The 21,707-nt window shown below is 45.2% G+C and overlaps 1 protein-coding gene across 3 annotated transcripts in view; it reads right to left on the minus strand.

Moving 5' to 3' along the window:
* Positions 1 to 3,023: 3,023 nt before the first annotated feature.
* Positions 3,024 to 21,707, minus strand: part of WWP1 (WW domain containing E3 ubiquitin protein ligase 1) — a 171,134-nt gene continuing 152,450 nt past the window's right edge. For all 3 annotated transcript variants that reach the window (XM_077810058.1, XM_077810056.1, XM_077810057.1), the window contains 4 exons: positions 19,441 to 19,545; positions 7,309 to 7,405; positions 7,045 to 7,117; positions 3,024 to 4,856 (listed from right to left, as the gene is read on the minus strand). In XM_077810058.1, the coding sequence (XP_077666184.1) occupies positions 4,757 to 4,856; positions 7,045 to 7,117; positions 7,309 to 7,405; positions 19,441 to 19,545 (375 nt within the window). In that variant the 3' untranslated portion in view covers positions 3,024 to 4,756. The remainder of the gene's footprint in view (positions 4,857 to 7,044; positions 7,118 to 7,308; positions 7,406 to 19,440; positions 19,546 to 21,707) is intronic.

A 21,707-nucleotide genomic window follows, 5' to 3' on the forward strand; every position in this document is an offset into this window, starting at 1 on the left:
TAGATACCTTACAGGGTAATTAGATTCAAAACATAGAGAACCCCTCTAGGCAAAACCTTAAGTTATAAAAAGATACACAGACAGAAATAGTTATTCTATTCAGCACAATTCTTTTCTCAGCCATTTAAAGAAATCATAATCTAACGCATACCTAGCTCGATTACTTAGTAAAAGTTCTAAGACTCCATTCCGGTCTATCCCCGGCAAAGCAGCATATAGACAGACAGACCAGACCCTCTGTTTCTCTCCCTCCTCCCAGCTTTTGAAAGTATCTTGTCTCCTCATTGGTCATTTTGGTCAGGTGCCAGTGAGGTTACCTTTAGCTTCTTAACCCTTTACAGGTGAGAGGATTTTTTTCTCTGGCCAGGAGGGATTTTAAAGGGGTTTACCCTTCCCTTTATATTTATGACAGTCCCGTTGGACTTGAGACCTGGAGCAGCCTTTGACCAGCCAGTTGTTGAGATACGGGTATATTTGAATACCTTGATGCCTGAGGTAAGCTGCTACCACCGACATGCATTCGGTAAACACCCTTGGTGCTGTCGCTAGGCTGAAAGGGAGGACCAGTAACTGGTAGTGGTCCGATCCCACCATGAAAAACAGGAAGCATCTGTGTCCTTGGAAGATTGCTATAGGACAGTACGCATCCTTCAAGTTGAGGGCAGCATACCAGTCTACCGGATCCAGGAAGAGGATGATAGAGGCCAGCGCTGACATCTCCTACGATGGAGAGCGGTGCTGCTGAGATGGGGACCTATAGAAAAGCCCCAAGGCGGGTTTACCCCTAGACTGGGGTACCGTTGTAGGTGGTGTGGGTGGTACCAGTAGCACCAGGATATCCTGTGCTTCCTGCAGGGCCTCAGGTGTCAACAGGACCTCTAACTGATGAAGGCCCTCGTCCCTGTCTGGTGTGGCTGGCATGCGTCGGGGTGGGCTGGACCACTCGACCTGAGCTGGGACCCGACTCCTGGTAGGAGGTATTGAACCGCCCTCCTCAGGGCCTTGGCTCCCCTCCTGCCCTCTCCTTCCCCTTGCGGGATGCAGATCTTTCTCTCCAAGTTTTCTTTTGCTGCTTGGCAGGTTCCGGGGAGGGGGATCGGCGCTGGTCCATCAACAGCACCGGTGGGGCACTCCGCACAGACGCTCCAGTGCTTGGGTCAGAGTTGTATCTCGACTGCTCTGCCAGAGTTAAAGCCGACTCCATTAGGAGCACTTTGAGATGGAAGTTTCTCTCCTTCTTAGTCTGAGGTTTGAAGGACTTGCAAATACAGCACGTCGCTTAGATGCGACTCGCCGAGACACCTTAAACAACTATTATGCGGATCGCTGATGGACATCGGTTTCTTGCAGCGATCACAGGGCTTAAAGCCTGGGGACCGGGACATGCCCCGTCCCTAAGCTAAGTCCTGTTCGGGATCAAGTAAAACACTAACACACTAAGGGAAACTTAACTATGTACAACTATTTTACAAGAAAAGTTCAAAACATTGAACAAAGCGAAAAAAGCTAGCTAAAGCAGCAGACGTTCCAGCACCATCTGATGGCAAGAAGGAACTGAATGTGGGGGGGAGTTGGCAGCACCCCTTATACCACAGCTTGTGCATACCACTCCAGAAGGCGCCAGAGCCGGTCCACTATGGATACCACTGAGGGAAAAACTTCCGGCACCAGTGCATGTGGTGAGCACACACACCTAATATGGAATAGACATGAGCAAGCATTCCCCATGTTGGTCATTTGGGGCCCAGGTGTGGGAGAGTCCTTGATCAGGATGCTGGAGGTTTCAGGGATGATGATCCCAATTCAATCAAAGCAGCATTCTAATACTATTCATGCACTCCCTCTCACTGACTATATACACACACAATTCCTCCCAGTTACTGCTGGTTGGGCCCTCCCAAGGAGTAGAGAGGCCTGTGAGAGGAAGAGAGCTACCCAGGTGCCAACAGGAGATTGAAGGTAGATAAGGAAAGGTGGGAACAAAATTGATAACATTTTCACAGGAAGGGAAAAAAGGGATCAGAAAGAGAGCAGCAGCTAAGGACCAGCTCCTGAGAAAGTGGTATTGGCTCCATTCTGTTTCATTTCTCCCCTGCTAGAAACCTCCTGGCAGTTCATCATCTTCCCTCACAAGCTCTCTCTCTTCCACTCTCTTCCTCTTTCCCAACCAAAAAAAAAAAGGGAGAAGAATTTCATCTCCCTCCACCTACCCAATACAATGTGGTATGTACTGCATAATGCAGTACAGTTAAGAACTATAAGCAAAATGAAAGGTGCTTGTGATATAGTTATTCTTTACAAGCTGCCAGCAGATTGTACTGCATCAGTGCTACCTGAGTTCCTGCTACTGTACTGCCTAGTATAAATGTTTTCCTATTATAAAGAATTTTTTAATTGCCATTGTTCTTGGAGATGGTCAATATTTGTTTTATTTACTCCTTTTTTACTTTGTTTACTGTAATGATCATTTACCTTGGAGCATTTTAGGATGAGAGAAGGGTGGCCTTGATGTCTTATCATCCTTAATATGTGTAATCTTGGCTCAGGCTTGTTCTCTTGTCCCTTCATTACTTATCCTTTTCTTTGGTGAAGATTGTCGTGGGGTTGGGAGACAACTACAGTTGCCAAAATAACAAACAAGGTACATTTTGTGATGTGATGTCCTTGCTTTTTAATGTCTTCACTTACAGATTCATTAGATTCAGAATTTGCAGTGGGAGGCACAGTCATTCATTAGTGCAAATGAATAAGGTTCAATTTTACTATACTTAACTCTCTTAGATGTCATTTAGGCAAATCACACATACTTAGTTCTCCAGCCTCTGAAATAATTTTTAGCTCCCTCCAATTTAATTGGCATAAATCACTTATAATTTAGGTGAACTCAAACCTTTAATTTATTAATGTACCACATAAATTCATGAAAATAGCTCATGTTACTTTGTGTAGAGTGGCAGAGTAACTTAAGTGATGAAAAGTCCTGATGCACGTAGGAGTAGTAAATAATATATGATAGAAGTACATTGAGCCAATCAGATCACAGCTTTTATCAAAGCCATTTACAAGTTAACAGCTCCCCAGTAAATTGTGCATTTTGAATAACAAAGCATAACACAATCCAATATATAGAAAAATAAAATTTTGGTAGAATTCAATTGCTATATTGATAACATACAAGAACAGATATAGCAATATTTTTCTGCATTTATGCTTTTACCAGTGCAATACGATAGATATGTTACAGAAATGTTTAAATCACATTTTAAGAAATCGGTTTTATGTGTGTACAAAATTTTGTATAAGTTAAATTTAATGGAATTTACAGTGAATATTGAAAGCATGATACAAATGGTAATTTTTAAAATGTTCTTACTCTATAATAAGGAAGCACAGTTTGCTAAAAGTAGCATTTAATATAATTCACATCAATAAGATTTTATAATTTGTTACATCTTTGCAGTTCAGAAAATGCCCTCAATACTGGAAAAAAAAATAAAAATCATTTTATATTATTGTGCATTTAGAACAAAAAAATCCAAAACGTTGCCTATGAAAAAGAATGACAAGATCTAGGTATACTTATTTAATTCATGTACACATGAATTTTTACATGAACTTAAAGGGGATGAAAATATTTAATACTAATAGAAAATTATTAGTTTAATGTGCAAAGCTTATGTAACTGTCATTCCATTTGGGTTCTCTAGATCCATAACTAAAACTGAACATGAACATAAAAGCAGCAAAAATTCACATTACCTTTCATGTATTCTTAAATCTCAAATTACATTAGTTTACCTTATGAAATTTTAAAATACACAGATTAAAACAAAACAAAACTGTAAGACACCAGACCAAGAGAGAATGTGTTAGAGTTTCTCTTTTATTCTTCAAAGATTACCCAACATTCTCTTGGTAATAATCCAAGATATTATGTAAACAAATTTCAATGCTGCTCATGAATTAAAATATTCTGTTCAGTTCCTACAATAAGTCAGAATAGTGGCACCAACTGTTTTAACATTAATCACATTCATCTTACCATACATGACTCTTGTGCAAGTAATCAAGGCATTATTCATGACCTTGGCTACATCAATGTAGTAGTGAGGATATCAGCTATTGTAAGTATTTAAAAAACAAAACAAAAACCTGAACAGACAGAATTTGGCATTCTGTCATCTCAAAAAGCCAGCAGCATTTTTCTACATACTTAGGATACATTTGGCCTAAGCTTTTAACACCTTTTAGAACAGCCATGCAATAAAACAATCTTGGAGATGTTGCATAAAGTGAGAAGACAGAGCAATTTGTACATTTTTCTCTATAATAAAGCCAAGATAAAGCAAATTCCAAGGTCCTTTTGAATGACTGCTATGTTTCATACACTTATAGCTCTATAAAACTAGAGCCCACTAGAGAGAGAGAGTGAGTGTCTGTGTGTATATATATATATTTTATATATATATATATATATATTTTTTTTTAATATATTTTTAAATAAAGTCATTTGTCTGCTTTCAAAATTTATGGTTTGTTTGTTTTTTCCTGGTCAGTCTTTTGAAGGGGGCAATAAATAAACTAGACACGGCTGAACTGTTTTGCATATCTCTGTGGAAGAACGGAGAACATTTATACTTTAGAGTTCCAGAAACATGACTGTACAGAACAAACAGCTTATATACAACTAAGTGTGCAATTTTAGTTGGCTGGGCATTTTAATAATGCAATATATCCTCTTGACAAGAAGCCACTTCTACTCTTGACCAAATCCCTCCGTTTCTTCAATTGCGAAGAGCAGCTTCTCTTTTAGCTGTTCATAGCTTTTATATGGAGGCAGATCCAAACGATTAAAACTGAACAAAACAGAAGAGGTGGTGGGGGAAGAGGAGGAAAAATAACATTTTTATAAATTTGTCTAAATCCCATTTACAATATTTTGTGTAATTACATTTTTGCTTTTAAGAATATTGCAAAACTGAACTGTTACAGACAGAAGTTTTACATACTCTGATCTATGGGTCAGAACACAGGAATGGGAATCAGGAGTTTGGCTCTCACTGACTGTAATATTGGGCAAGTCACTTACACACTCTGCTTTACTAGGGATTATTCGTTTTTAAGTGCTTTTGGATACTTGATGAAACCCCCCTACAGATGCAATGATTATATTTCCCCAAAAATTATCTTCACCTTTATAAAGGGTATGTGGTTCAAGTGCATACAACCCCAGTTTGGTTAATGAAACCAAATGAGTTAATGAGTATATTTAGAGCACAGTATATACTCATGTGAACCATTCTTCCTGAAAAGGGGTGATTTATTTAGTCATGGGGGGTTCTTTGAAAGCTAAACTATACCCATAGCTATATTATAGAATTAAAAGTATCTGGAAGCTTTTATTCAATCTTTTTGCAACGTCTGAAGTTAAACTGTTAGCTAATCCTCATGTCACCCTAATGTTCTTTCAATGGAGAAATTATAATCTGATCAAATACTTCCTATTTCATATAACATGTAGAAAAGCTCATAAGAAAATATGTATAATTACAGCCATATGCCCATTTCTACTGTACAGTCTTGTGCAGACTATGTGAAGGATTCTCACATTTTTTTGGATAGAGAAGGTTCACTAAAAAGTGGATAAAAGAATGATTTTAAGATAATCAAGTCTGAAAAGTAAAATGGATGAGTCTAAGGTAATGGACGAGTCTACACTGAAAATCCCGAGTGCCATAGCTATGCCGACCTAGCCCCTGATGTAGATGCAGCTAAATCAACAGGAGAATGCTTCTGTTGGCCTGGCTACCATTGCTCAGGGAGGTGGTGTTCCTACAGTAACAGATAAAACCCTTCTTTCGCTGTAGGCTGCGTCTATGCTATGGAGGTATGATGGCATAGCTACAGCAGGGTGATAATTCCCCTATTATCCTCATAGTGTAGACAGGGCCTTACTGAACCTTTGGAGAAGAAAAAGGGAAGACGATAGAGGGACTCTAATAAATCCATTTAAAACATCTGTTATGAAAAGCTGATGTCTTCTTCATCTGATATCTCTATTAATAATTCTGGCATAAGTGGGAAAAACTCCTATTTTCCTCCTCTACTTCATGTAGTTGCACCTGGAAACACTTCTCCTGAAATTCTCACCTCTGATCATTAGAGACTGTTGCTGGCAATGCTAAGACTGCTTCTTCTGCTCTACTTCAGGGACCCTGTTGGCTACCACAAGCAGGGAGGAAACATCTTCAACTTCAGCACAGATCCATTCAAGGAAATAATACCACACAAGGAAAAATAATAGGATGGGGGAGCCTCACAACAAGTGACAGAAAAAACTGGATATGCTCCCACCAAGATGCCAGAAGAAGAAACAATCCTACTGGCTGCCCACAATCACTCTCTCTACCGCAGAAGTATAACAGGTACAGGGAGCCTGGGTCCGCATGGGGTAGAGCAGTGAGGACTGAAGAGAGCCATTTGGATAGGCAATTCAGATTCTAGGATGCTATTTGAAGTTCTGAATGTTTGTGGGGGTTCCAATCACTTTATAAGGTTCTTGGTGGCATTTTGCACACATATTTTCAGAAAGTTACACTGTAATGAAATATCACATGACAACTGACTCCAATACTAACTTAGCTGTGTAGCAGAAACAATGACTTGCTCTTTGAAGCAAAAATAGCCTGGGTGCATGTAAAATAAGGGATTTTATCTTACAACTCTAGAGTATCTGACACTATCCAAAATAAAAACAATATAAATACAGATAGAATACAAAACTGAAATTAAAAAGAAGGAAAAATAGAGACCTTTTCAGTAATGGGAAAGTCACTAGCCCAGCCATTCTAAATCAAGCAACAGGTGGGAGTCAGGGACAGAAATTGTAGGTTGAGACAAGTAACCCAAACTAGCTTACAACTGAATCAACTGTTATTGTATAACTTAGGTGCAAGACAGACGGTCTAAAACTACATTAATGAAGATCAACAACAGATACAAAGTTAGTTTACATTTACTCACTGTTTCAATATTAAAACTTACCAAGTATGACTTCTCGGTAACCAGGTTTCCTTGCCAACTTTTTCAATGCAGAATTTCTGAGGACCGTTACTTCCTGAATCAAGAAAACATACAAGATTAAATTAAATGTTGTTTTTAAACCAGTAATAGTGTAGTGTATTTATTAATGTATGCTTATGCTAGATGAAACGTAGGATTAAGAAATGAGCAAAAGATTGCCACTTGTTCAGAATAAACATAATACCTATAGATTGCGGTAGTATACTTCAGGGGCATTATACTTACCCATGAGCTCAGCAAAACCTCCCAGTGGTAACCGACAAGTACCAGTGACAAATTGCAGCAGTCGCATACGAACCTCATTGTCTGTGTCTTTTACAAACTAGGCAACAGAAATTCAGAATTACTTTAAAACAAAACTGAATACTACTATGCTAATACGGCTAGAGAAAAATAATACAAAACATGTAGGAACAAGATACTTGGAAAGCTGTGATTCCATAACAAACCTGAAGAGAATAACTTACAGTAAATTATATATGATCTTGCAGAGTGATATGGTGGCAAACATAAAAGCACTGATTTTGGGCTGCATGCACAAAGGTATCACATCACACTATGCACTGAAGGCTGGCAACACTTGTGAGTAGACAGGCTAATACATTAGATCAATTTATACCACATTTTAAAAAAATCTCAAAGGACAGGTTATTTATCATGTACAGTAACTGGATTCTCAGAGATGTTTGTCCCTGTGGGTGCTCCACTTCAGGTGCATATACGCCCTATGCGCCTTTGATTGGGGGCTTTCGGTAGCAGTGCCTGTTTGATCCGCATATATGTCCTAGCTATCCTGATGCCCTGCATATAGCACAGTGTTGGGCAAACCACCTTCAGCAGTTCCTTCTCTATCACCAAGTCAAGACTCCAAAATGGAAGGGAAGAAAGGTGGGTAGTGGAACACTACAGAGACAAACATCTTGAAGAACTCCAGTTACTGTACAAGACAGGTAACCTCTCCTACTTCAAAGTCTGATCTAAAACTGTTTGCAGAACTGTTTGCAATACCACCAAGGCAGTGTCTTCGCTAGAGGTGTGTACCCTAAGGCATAGTGTTTTGAGAAGGTGTGTACCGAAGCCCATGTGGCAGCTTTGAATATTTCCATAATAGGAAAATTCTTCAGCAGGGTGATGGAAACAGACTGAGTTCTGAAAGAATGGGCTACCATCCTAGCAGGTTGAGTATTTGCAGCCTTATATCAGGAATGGATACAACTGGAAACCCATTCGGAGAGTCTTTGGGTAGAAAGAGAGGCCCCTTTAATTCTGTCTGTGAAGGAGAACAAACAGCCTGAGGGTCCCTAAAAGGTTTAGCCCTTTCCAAACAAAAAGCCAATGCCCTCTTAAAGTCTAAGATGTGAAGGGCAACTTCCTCCCTAGTCAGATGAAGTTAAGAGTGAAAAACTGGCCCAAGTTATATGAAAGTCCGAGTTCACCCTGGGTAAAAGCTTGGGTGAAACAGCCAGAGAGATCTTCTCTTTATAGAAAACTGGAAGGGGGACTTGGCCATTGCAGTACCTAGCTCACCAATTCACCTAGCAGAGGTGACAGCCACTAAAATGCAGTCTTCATAGACAAGTAGAAGGGAACACTTTGTTAGTGGCTCAAAGGGAGGCTTCATCAGAAAGTTGAAGACCAAATTAAAGTCCCACACAGGAGTGGGTTCTCTGACTTGGAAAAAGTTAGCTAACCCTTTGATGAACCTGGAAGTGGTGGGGTCAGCAGGGAAATGGAAATCTGTGATAGCTGCTAAATTAACATCTATGGAACTCGGAGAGATCTGAATTCTTTAAACCCAACGGATAATCTAAAACATCCAAAAGGGAAAAATTGAAGGGACAGTGTCACTGGATATACCAATGGTGGAATCTCTTCCATTTCTATGGGTAGGTTTTTGTAGTCGATGCTTTTCTGCTATTCAACAAAACCTCTCACACAGGAGACCTCTACCGCAGACACACATCTAGAAAACAAGACTTGAGCTGCAGTGTGAAGCTCAGATGAAGAATGTATCCTGAATTTTGAGTTAAGGGATCAGGAATAGTTGGCAGGTGCAGTGCTGGACAAGATGGCAGGAAAAATCAGGCAGGGGAACCAAATTTGCATTGGCCCAAGTCAGTGCAATTAGAATGACCATGGCTCTATTCTGCTGATTTTGTTTAGGACTCTGAGGCTCAGCTGTGTCAGAAGATAGGAGTAGAGGACATGAGTAAGGCTACATTTTAGTCACGGGTATTTTTAGTAGAAGTCATGGACAGGTCATGGGCAGTAAAAAAATGATTACTCACTTTCTCGTAACTGTTGTTCTTCAAGATGTGTTGTTCACGTCCATTCCAAGCAGGTGTGTGTGCGCCTCGTGCACACCAGCCAGAAGATTCTTCCCCTAGCAGCGTCCATAGGGTGGGCCTGGGCGCCCCCTGGGCGGGGCCCAAATATCGGGCCCCGCCGACTCCCCACCCCCTCAGTTCCTTCTTGTCGACTATTCTGACAGAGGGGTAGGAGGGTGGGTATTGGAATGGACATGAACAACACATCTCGAAGAACAGTTACGAGAAAGTGAGTAACCGTTTTTTCTTCGAGTGATTGTTCATGTCCATTCCAAGCAGGTGATTCACAAGCTAGAGCTCAGGAGGTGGGGTTGGAGTTATCCACAGAAAGGAGCATGGCTTGCCCAAAAGCTGCATCGTCCCTGGACTGTTGCGTAATTGCATAGTGAGACGTAAATGTATGTATCGAGGACCACGTAGCTGCCCTGCACATTTCCTGAATAGTGACTTGAGCCAGGAACGCCGCAGAGGAAGCCTGGGCCCTGGTAGAGTGGGCAGTGATCTGCGGAGTGGGCTCCTTTGCCAGGGTGTAGCACTCCCTAATGCAGGACGTGATCCATGACAATATGCATTGAGAGGATACCGGGAGGCCCTTCATTCTGTCCGCCATGGCTACAAGGAGTTGGACGGACTTCCGGAACGACTTAGTTCTCTCTATGTAGAACTACGCATGTCCAGTGAGTGCAGCCTGCACTCCCTATTGGAGGAGTGTGGGTTGAGATAAAACACTGGGAGGAAGATGTCCTGGGTCATGTAAAAATGGGAGACGACCTTTGGGAGAAAAGTCGGATGAGGCCTGAGCTGGACCTTATCCTTATGAAAAACTGTGTAAGGGGGCTCAAACGTGAGGGCCTGAGCTCCGAAACCCGTTGAGTTGAGGTAACTGCCACGAGGAAAGCAACCTTGAACGAAAGATATAACAGGGAGCAGGTGGCCAGAGGTTCAAATGGTGGGCCTGTAAGCCTGAAGAGGACTAAATTGAGGTCCCAGGCAGGGACAGGCTGATGCATGTGTGGGAAGAGCCTCTCCAAACCCTTGAGAAAACGACTGACTATAGGGTTTCCAAAGACCGAGAGACCATCGGAGCCCAGATGGAAGGCAGAGATAGCGGCTAAGGGGACCCTTATTGATGACCGGGACAAGTCTTGATATTTTAGGTGAAGGAGGTAGTCCAGTATAAATGGTATGGAGGCGAGGAGCGGTGACTGACTACGTTGCTCTGCCCAGATAGAAAACCTTTTCCACTTGGCCAGGTAAGTAGCCCTGGTGGAGGGCTTTCTACTACACCCAGGAGGACTTGTCTGACCTGGTCCGAACAAGACAACTCTGCGGCACTTAGCCATGGAACATCCAGGCCGTAAGGTGGAGCGATTCCAGATTCGGGTGCCGGAGTCGGCCCTGGTCCTGCATGATAAGGTCGGGGACCAGCAGTAAGGTGAGTGGGGCTGCTATGGACATTTCCAGGAGCGAGGTGAACCAGTGCTGACGCGGCCATGCCGGCGCTATTAGTATAACTTGGGCCCGGTCCCTGCGGATCTTGAGGAGCACCCTGTGGATTAGCGGGATGGGTGGGAAAGCATATAAGCAGGTAGCCCTCCCAAGAGAGAAGGAACGCGTCCTCGATGGACCCTGAGCTGTGGCTCCCGAGGGAACAAAATGTCTGACATTTCCTGTTGCCGGGAGTGGCAAACAGGTCTATCTGGGGAGAGCCCCAAAACCGGAAGATTGAGCTCACCGCGTCTAGCCGAAGGGACCACTCGTGGCCATTGAAGGTCTGGCTGAGGCTGTCCGTCAGCATGTTTCGCACCCCTGGGAGGTATGAAGCCTGCAGATGGATCGAGTGGTCTATGCATAAGTCCCACAGAACAAGAACTTCTTGGCACAGGGGAGAGGAGCGTGCACCCCCCCGTTTGTTGCTATAAAACATCACTGAGGTGTTGTCCATGAGGATTGAAACACATCTGCCCATTATGTGCGTTTTGAAAGCGTAGCATGCCAGACGCACTGTCCTCAGCTCTTTGACATTGATGTGAAGAGTGAGGTCCACTGGAGACCTTGGGTCTTGAGGTCCCCCAGGTGAGCCCCCCAACCCAGATCCGAGGCATCTGACACCAAGGTGAGCGAGGGCTGAGGGCTGGCAAAAGGCACCCCTGCGCAAACCATTCGAGGGTCGAGCCATCATAGGAGGGAGTCCAGCACCAGGCGGGGCACGGTTACGATCCTGTCCAACGCATCTTGGGCTGGTCAGTACACCGACACTAGCCAAGACTGCAGTGGGCGCAGCCTGAGCCTGGCATGCTACACCACATATGTGCAGGAAGCCACGTGTCCCAGCAGCTTTAGATAGTTTCTTGCCAACATCGTGGGGAACTGTCTGAGGCTCTGTATGACGTCCTGAAGTGAGTGAAACCTGGCCTCCAGGAGGTACGCCCTGGCTTCGGTAGAGTCCAGGACCGTGCCTATGAACTCCTACTCTGTCACCGGTGACAGAGTAGATTTTCCTCGTTCAGGAGGAGACCTAAGTTGAGGATAGTCCTCCTTATAAACTCGACCTGAGCCTCCACCTGGGCTCTTGAGCGACCTTTGATCAGCCAGTCATCAAGGTATGGAAAAACCTGTATCTGGTGCTTGCACAGGAACGCTGCGATGACTGCCATGCATTTTGTGAATACTCGGGGGGCAGTCGACAGTCCGAATGGGAGGACGGCAAACTGGTACTCTGTTCACCACAAATCTGAGGTAGCGTCTGTGATGTGTGACTATTGCGATATGAAAATACGCATCCTTCAAGTTGAGGGCAGCGTACCAGTCTCCTGGATCCAATGAGGCGATAATGGAGGTTAGTGAGACCATGCGAAACTTGAGATTCTTTACGTATTTGTTCAGCTGTTGCAGGTCCAGTATGGGTCTGAGGTCCCCTCTTGGCCTTCAGTATTAGGAAATACCAGGAGTAGAAACCCTTGCCCCTTAGGTCCTCCGCTGCCCCTACCGAGAGGAAGGACTGCACCTCTTGAATTAGAAGTTGCTCGTGAGAGGGGTCCCTGAAGAGGGACGGGCAAAGGGGTTGGGGGGGCGGGAGGGTACAGAATTGGATAGAATATCCTCTCTACTGTGCGGAGCACCCATCGGTCTGAAGTAATTTGAGACCAGGCATGGTAGAAAGGGAATAGACAGGACGAGAAAGTAAGATGGGAAGGATCCAAAGGTCATACTGGCAAGCCGGCCTTGACTGTACTCTCAAAAGGGTGGTCTAGAGCCCGGTGGGGCCCTGGGCTGGCCAGAGCTTTGTCCAGAGGGAGGTTGTTGCCTCCTCCGAGTGCTCCTGTTCCGCCTACATGGAGCGTCCTGGCGGTTTTGGGGTTGGTAAAGATGAGGGGCAGGTTGAGGCCTAAAATATCTGCGCTGGGTAGCAGGCATGTGAAGCCCCAGCGAACGAAGGGTAGCCCTCGAGTCCTTCAAGCTGTGAAGTCTCTTATCCGTCTTATTGGAGAAGAGAACTACACCCTTGAAGGGAAGGTCTTGAATGGTCTGCTGGACCTCTTGGGGAAGATCAGATACCTGTAGCCAGGAGCCTCTCCTCATAACCACCCCTGTGGCCTAAGCGCAGGAGGCCGCATCCGCCGCAGTCCAAGGCAGCTTGCGAAGACGCTTGGGAGACCAATTTTCCCTCCTCCATGAGCACAGAGAACTCCCCCCGAGCTTCCTGGGGCAGAAGTTCTGTAAACTTAGCCATAGACGAGCAGGTGTTATGCCCATAGTGGCTTACTATGGCCTGCTGGTTGGCTATACGAAGTTGCAGGCCTCCTGTCGAGTAGACCTTTCGGCCAAATAGGTCCAGTTTCTTGGCATCCCTGTTTTTAGGGGTGGATCATTGAAACCCTTGACGTTCTCTCTGATTGGCCGTGTTGACCACAAAGAGTCCGGAGGAGGGTGGGTGTAAAGATGTTCATACCCTCTAGAGGGAACAAAGTAGTGGCGCTCTAATTTCTTGGCCGTATGTGCCAGAGAAGCAGGGGTTTGCCACAAGTTCTTAGATGTTTCTGTTATCGACTTGATAAATGGCAATGCAACCCTGGATGGGCCAGAGGGAGCCAGGATGTCTATGACAGGGTCTAAATCCTCTTCCACCTCCTCTGCCTGAATCCCCAGGTTTTGGGCAGCCCAACTCAAAAGCTATTGAAGAACCTTGTTGTCCTCCAAAGCTGGGGCCGTCGAAGTCCCCGCGACCGCTTCATCAGGTGAGGATGAGGATTGAGAACAGGAAGTGGGCCCAGTTCACTGACCTCGGCCCCCCTGGTGTCCCTTGGCATGCAGTACTCGGACTGTGGAGCCAGTACCGATGAAGAACTCTGCACTGCAGCTGGTGCTGGGGCAGACAAATCTGGCGAGACCGAGACCGTCGGGGTCAGTAGGGACGGAGCTGAGGCTTCCACCAGTGCCGTCACCTGGAGAGCCTGTGCCGGAGCTGGCTGAGGTATTGGTGCCGAAACCATGTGAGTTGGCGGAACCACTCCCCCCAAGGGCGGCGCCATCATCAGCGGCGATTGTGGCATGAACGATGCTCAAGACACCAACACCGTTCTGGAGCATGGGCCGTGGACTTGACCCTGGCTCTGATGGTAAGCGTAGGGTGTCCAGAAAGGCCATTGAGCAGGTGGTTGCTACTGTTGCTGCCACGGTGCCAGGTATGGTTGGTGACTGCACCAGAACCTGGACCTTCTGCTTCGCGATCTGCTAGATCGAGCTGAGTCCACCTCCGACTCCGAGGTCTCCGAATAAGATGACCACGGAGGAGCAGTCCCCTGGGTCACCAACGAATGACGACTTGACTCCAGGGAGCAGTGTGCTTCCTGCGTCTGTGCAGGCGGTGCTGGAGATGGAGACTGACGGGCCATCATGGTTGGCTTATCCTTGGAGTGGAACAGGGGGAGTGCGGTCACTGAGGATTTGTCCCTCCTTTGGGGGGAGGGCGGCACTGGGAGGTGCATCAGGTCCGTTGCCGCCTCAAACACCTCAGGCGTCGATGGTGGTTGTATGTCCACCAGATGGTCCGGGGACCGAGGAGGGTTCGGACTTGACTGGACCCCAGCCGGGGCAGGAGTCGACGAAACCCTGGGTGGAAGCAAGGCAGAGGCAGTCTGCCCCGAGCCACTCGCACATGCCGCTGGCCCCTTAGCTTTCAAGGGAGGTGATCGGTCCCTCACCGGCCTCTCTTCTTTACCGGCACTGGAGACGGACAGCAGTGCTGAACTGAGGCAGACGCCCTATGTCCCGAGCAGTGGCAGTGCTGGTGGGCTTTAGAGTCTTTAGCTGAGCCCATTTCGCGTGCCGTTGGCGCCGGAGTCCTATACACCGAAGAGGATGTGCTTGGTGCCGGGTCGTTAGGTCCGGGGTCAGATTGCAGTCTCAATGCTGCCTCCATGAGCAAGAGTTTGAGTCTCTGCTCTCTGTCCTTATGGGTTCTTGGGCGGAAACCCTTGCAAATGCGGCACTTGTCCTCTTGGTGAGTCTTACCAAGGCACCGCAAGCAAGACGAGTGAGGATCACTCTTGGGCATAAACTTTCCACAGGACTCACAGAGTTTAAATCCCGGAAACCCGGGCATACCCCTGAAGGGAAACGAACTATTTAACAAACCACTACTAACTATATGAAAAAAGCATAACTATAGAGAACAACTATTGAACTATGAACAAAAGACACTGTTAAGGCACTTGCTGTAAGAGTGAGCAAAGTTCCAGCTTGCCGTCATGGGCGGTAAGAAGGAACTGAGGGGGTGGGGCGTCAGTGGGACCCTATATTGGGCGCCATGAAGGCGCCTATACACGACTTGTACTATATACCCATGACTAAATCTTGAGGGGAAAGGGGCAGCTTGGGGGTGTCGCAGGTGCTCGGGAGGTAAGTGGGGGCAGGGCTAGCAGGCTCCCTACCTGGCTCCACGCCTCCCTGGAAGCGGCAACATCCCCCTCCCTCAGCTCCTAGGCAGAGGCGCAGCCAGGCAGCTCTGCACACTGCCTCTGCCCTGAGCCCAGGCTCCGCAGCTCCCATTGGCCAGGAACTGTGGCTAATGAGAGCTGTGGGGGCAGTGCCTGCAGGCAAAGGAAAGTCCCAGAAAGTCAGGTGACTTCCATGACCTCCCTGAAAAAATCGCAGCCTTAGACATGAGGAAAGAATCTCCCAGAGACTGATGCCCTAGACTCCCTCTTGAGCAGAACTTTCAACTCTTTCTGTTGATGGTGGTAGCAAACAGATCTATTTCTGGAAAACCTAATGTGCGGAATGTATGCTTGAGAATCAGGTTGTTGATTTTCTACTTGTGGTCCTGGCAGAAGTATCTGCTCGAACTATTGGCTATGGTGTTCTACAGACCTGTTAAGCATGAGGCAAAATGAAAATCTGATGAGCTATGAACCAGTTCCATAGTTATATTGCTTCTTCCCAAAGGGTGACTCTTGTATCATCAAGGAGAAGCATATAGTACACATTGACTCTTGACCATAGCAAGGAAACTGCTGCAGACAACTCTGACTGCCCTGAGTTCCAGGAGGTTGATATGGAGAATGGACTCTTGGCAGTCCATTTGCCTTGTATGGTATACATTCAAAAGCTTGTGCAGAATCCTTACGATTCTTAGCACCAAGATTGTGACTGGGTGGTACCAAGGCCAGTTTCAGGACTGAGTGATGCTAGTACCACAGGACTCAAATTCCTGAAGCCTTAGCTGAGGGGTTCTCGGTATTGGCAGAGCTTGGAGTCTCTTTCTGGGACAGGAGCTCTCCAAAACAGCATGTCACTGTGGTGACCTAGGTTTCTTGGCACTGACTTCTTAAAAGGATCTGGAGTTTCTCTTTCTGCAAGTCTTTCTCTCACATGACTATCTGGGGGTGGCTGCACAGGTCAATGGGGCACTGTGCTCCTTGGAAGACTGCTGTACAGGGGCAGGGCGTATCAGGGCCTGGGTGTGACGCAGATTGACCGGAGCACTAATGAGGAGCCTAAGATTAATCTCCCTGTTTTTTCTGGACCTACTCTTAAACCCTGAACAAATTTTACACTTTGATGGCACATGGGTATCCCCTAAGTAGTGGATACAGTGAGAATGACCATTGCTAACTGGGACAGAATCCCAGCAAGTGAGGCAATGTTTAGATCCAGAGGATCTAGGCATAACTTGAGAATAAAATCTTTCAAAGAAGGAAAGGCCCCTGGCGGATTGTGGGGAGGGAAATAATGAGTCGCTCAAAAAAGTCCCCTCAAAAACATTACTCTAACTAGTAAAAACTAAAAAGGGGACTAATACCTAAACAACAAAGTAAAACCTTGAAGCTATTCCCTAAGGAAAAAAAAACAACAACTAAGTATGAAGTAGCCAGTGCAAGATATTTTAAGGATCCGGGGACTAGAGCCTGGGTCTGCGGAGCCTGGGACAGCTGATGTTCCCACAGTGCCACCAGCAGGACATTCAGAGCCTGAGTCAGGGAGCACTGTGATTAGGAGGCGCCCCAGGAAGTACTGCCCAAGAAACCCAGACTGAAAGCACCTTGAAGCCCTCTGATTGGCCAAGCACTGTATTTAACCTTGGAGGGTGCCCCAGGAAGTTGTCTGGACAACAGGACAGACTTTGGACCTGCTACAACTCCAGACCTCATCTCATCTCCTGATCTCTGGCCTCTGATCCCTGCCAGACTCTGCTCCTGCCTCCTGATTCTATCCTGGTATGGTACTACCTCTGATCTAGTCTCCGACCACAGTCTGACTTTGACCCTGACTCGCGCTCATTGAACCTGGCTCCAGCGATTATTCTGACCCCTGCTCACTGACTACCATTCTGATGCGTAGACCCCCAGCCCAGTTATGACTGCTAGGCCAGGCTACCTATGCTCCAGCTTCCCTACAGATGCTCAGTCTCAAACGCAAGGTGGTTGAGAAGGAAACGAAGGTGGTTTGTTCAACACTGCTCTATATACCTTTGGTTCAGGGTACAAGGACAGCTAGGGTGCACGTGTGGACCAAATGGGCAATGCTACAAAAAGTGTCTGATCAAAGGTGCAGTTGAAATGGAGTACGCATAGGACATTACACGCATAGGGCATGTCCCTCAGAATATTTTTGCTATTTTGATTGAGTGTGGTAATAATCTTTTAAATACCAATCAAGGCAGAGTAGTTATAGCTTTTAAAGGCTGCACTTTTATCCTAATATAACAGGATGTGCTGAGTCAGCTCCTGACTTGGCACCCAGTCACTCAAATCCTCACCAATATAGATTAAGTAGGACCTAACTGAAAGACCATTTATCTTCCATCATTCTTATTGGAGCTATGAAGGCTTCTACTATGAAAATACTGAGCATGTGTCGTGCTGAAGGCAACATATTAACTAAATGTAGTTCATAGACCATCCCAGATTGGGCTACTTGTCAAAGTCTAAATCATAATGGTGAAAATTATCCACTCTGCCTGCACGAAGCTCAACTGCAGTCAAGAGGTGAGTTGCAGTGATGCAGTCGCACGTACATAATCTTTAGCCACTAATCTCTGACACAAGTTAGATCTCCACAGGAGAAGCTTTCTCTGACACTACTGCATACAGTCCCTTAGGATTGTCACAACAGTGAAGGATCAGGTGTAGCAGAGCTTCGCTCCACCATGCTCCTTCTCCCTCTCCATCCTGTCCACAGAATGCCCCAACATGCTTCCTATCACCTATTATGACCATAGAAGGAAAGATGGGGTACAGCTTGTGTAGAAGCACTTCCACCACCTTTCCTTCCAATGGAAAGTTCCCTTGAAGAAGGACAATTTTCTGCTGGCCATCTCTGGTCACTTTAAGGCTTACATGATACAAAGTGGCCTTAGTAGACTGGCGAATCCAAGCCAAGAAGCCTTTATTACTTAGGAGGGGGATAATGTAAAAGTAACTTTTTTCTTGTATGAGTGAGATAGCATAGGCATTACTTTAATCTTGTCTTTCTTAGAGACATGTGCAACTGAAAGACATCAGTGCTCTGTAAATGTTGAAACACTATTCAGTTATTTTACCATTTGCTAGGAATCTTTCAATAATTAGTTTCTTGTAAATTGACAAAGTTGTAGCATATGAATCAATGGCCCTTGAAATAGTTCAAGTAGTTCATACTAAATAGTTCAAATCAGTCTTAGAGGATTGGGGATGTCTGACTTTTCCTGCTGGCATTCTTAAGCAGATCACTAAGCCAAAGTGACATAGAACACAGTAGAAAATGTACTGGCTGTGACTGCTGGTTTTAATCTCCTGGGTGAATTCTTGGTACATTTTTGGAGAGTATAGGATATTTCTCTTCTCTTCACATTCTAAGACAGGCTCAAACCTGAAAATAACTTTACAGCAGTCACTATTACAAATGTCAATATTTTTCAACAGTTACCACTATCTAAAAAACCCCACAGTTTATCATATTCTTAACATAGGAAGTAACTGTGTCAGATAAATGTCTACATTTAACAGAACAATGTAACGAAGACTACTGTTAACTAATGCTAAAAATACAAGCTCTTCAGTCTTAACTACAGTGTAACAATCAAACCTAAAAAGTAAAATATAATACAGAAAATAAGAACAAACTATTAAACCCAAAAAGCTATGTGCTATGTGGATAACTCCCCAAACAATTTATAAAAGTAACTAGTAGTCCCTCTTTTGACACTGGGGGATGGTGGGGAGTGGGACGAACAGAAAACTGGAAGCCTGGACACAGCTTATGTTCCCTCACCCCAGCCATATAACTACTATCTAAAGTAGAGAATTAGACAGAAATTACTAGAGGTTTAAAAAAAAACTCTTATGCATATACCAGAAGTAAAACAGTCTAAAATGGAGATTAATACATTACAATAGTATACCAAGAAAGTCTCTGAAAATAAGTATTCCTTTTCTAACAATAAAAAAAAGGCCAGATTTTTTAACAGGTTTTGAACAGGAATATAACTGTTTCCATAGCTTTTGTCTAAAATAGAACAGGAAAATAAAAAATTTTATGAGCATCATACCTGCCAGAACCATATGATCTGCTTGCTATTTCTTGTATAATGACGATAAACGGTGTTCCTTTGCCAATCTGCTAAATCAACCTCTTGCATGCCACAGAGCATAACCTGGAAAATAAACAACCATTTAACTACTTCTCCATCATATCATTATAGATGCACTGTACTAACTTTTAATTATTATGTACTCTAGATGAAAGACATCTGCACAATGAAGAGGAGACAAAAAGTTTGGTCTGAACACAGACCCAAGAACTCCTGCATTCTAATCCAACTCTTCTCTACTCTTTACTTACTTCATAGGGCACCATGAAGCTTTATTAGTTCTTGTTTGTTAAGTGCTCTGAAGAGTACTCTCACCCGGGGCCCAATCCCGTGAGGTGTTCAGCACACAATACTATCATTAAATTCAACGGAAGTCTATGGTGCTCAGGTATGTTAGCAACAAGAAGGTGGTCAGGGAAAGTGTGGAACTCTTACTGAATGGGGGAGGCAACCTAGTGACAGATGATGTGGAAAAAGCTGAAGTACTCAATGCTTTTTTTGCCTCGGTCTTCACAGACAAGGTCAGCTCCCAGACTGCTGCACTGGACAGCACAGTATGGGGAGGAGGTGAGCAGCCCTCAGTGGTGAAAGAACAGGTTAAGGACTATTTAGAAAAGTTGGACATGGACAAGTCCATGGCGCTGGATCTAATGCATCTGAGGGCGCTGAGGGAGTTGGCTGATGTGATTGCAGAGCCATTGGCCATTATCTTTGAAAACCTGTGATGATCGGGGGAGGTCCCAGACGATGGGAAAAAAGTAAATATAGTGCCCATCTCTTAAAAATGGAAGAAGGAGAATCGGGGGAAACTACAGACTGGTCAGCATCAGCTCAGTCCCTGAAAAAATCATGGAACAGGTCCTCAAGGAATCTATTTTGAAGCACTTGGAGAAGAGGAAGGTGATCAGGAACAGTCCACATGGATTCACCAAGAGCAAGTCATGCCTGACCAACCTGACTGTCTTCTATGATAAGATAACTGGCTCTATGGATATGGGGAAAGCGGTGGACGTGATGTATCTTGACTTTGATACGGTCTCCCATAGTATTCTTGCCAGCAAGTTAAAAAAGTATGGATTGGTTGAATGGACTATAATGTGGATAGAAAGCTGGCTAGATTGTCAGGATCAACAGGTAGGGAACAACGGCTCCATGTCCAGATGGCAGCCAATATCAAGCGGAGTGCCCCAGTGGTCTGTCCTGGGGCTGGTTTTGTTCAACATCTTCATTAATGATCTGAATGATGGGCTGGATTGTACCCTCAGCAAGTTCGCAGATGACACTAAGCTAGGGGAAGAGGTATAGACGCGGAAGGGTAGGGATAGGGTCCAGAGTGACCTAAACAAATTGGAGGATTGGGCTAAAAGAGATCTGATGAGGTTCAACAAGAACAAATGCAGAGTCCAGCACTTAGGACAGAAGAATCCCATGCACTCCTAGAGGCTGGGGACCGACTGGCTAAGTGGCAGTTCTGGGGATTACAGTGGACAAGAAACTGGATATGAGTCAACAGTGTGCCCTTGTTAACAAGAAGGCTAATGGCATTTTGGGCTGCATTAGTAGGAGCATTGCCAGGAGATTGAGGGAATTGATTATTCCCCTCTATTCAGCACTGGTGAGGCCACATCTGGAGTATTGTGTACAGTTTTGGGCCCCCCACTACAGAACGGATGTGGACAAATTGGAGAGAGTCCAGTGGAGGGCAACGAAAATTATCAGGGGGCTGGGGCACATGACTTATGAGGAGAGGCTGAGGGAACTGGGCTTATTTAGTCTGCAGAAGAGAAGAGTGAGGAGAGATTTGATAGCAGCCTTCAACTACCTGAAGGGGGGTTCCAAAGAGGATGGAGCTAGGCTGTTCTCAGTGGTGGCAGATGACCGAACAAGGAGCAATGGTCTCAAGTTGCAGTGGGGGAGGTCTAGGTTGGATATTAGGGAAAAACTATTTCACTAGGAAGGTAGTGAAGCACTGGAATGGGTTACCTAGGAAAGTAGTGGAATCTCCATCCCTAGAGGTTTTTAAGGCCTGGCTTGACAAAGCCCTGGCTGGGATGATTTAATTGGGGTTGGTCCTGCTTTGTGCAGGGCGTTGGACTAGATGACCTCCTGAGGTCTCTTCCAACCCTAATCTTCTATGATTTCACCAGAAGCAGTTAGCAGTCTGTAGAAATGAGCACTATATAAGGACCCAATTCAGAAGTCCTTACTCAGACAAAAATGAAGAT

The sequence above is a fragment of the Eretmochelys imbricata genome, chromosome 2 (genome assembly GCF_965152235.1).
Source record: "Eretmochelys imbricata isolate rEreImb1 chromosome 2, rEreImb1.hap1, whole genome shotgun sequence".
Taxonomy (NCBI): Eukaryota; Metazoa; Chordata; order Testudines; family Cheloniidae; genus Eretmochelys; species Eretmochelys imbricata.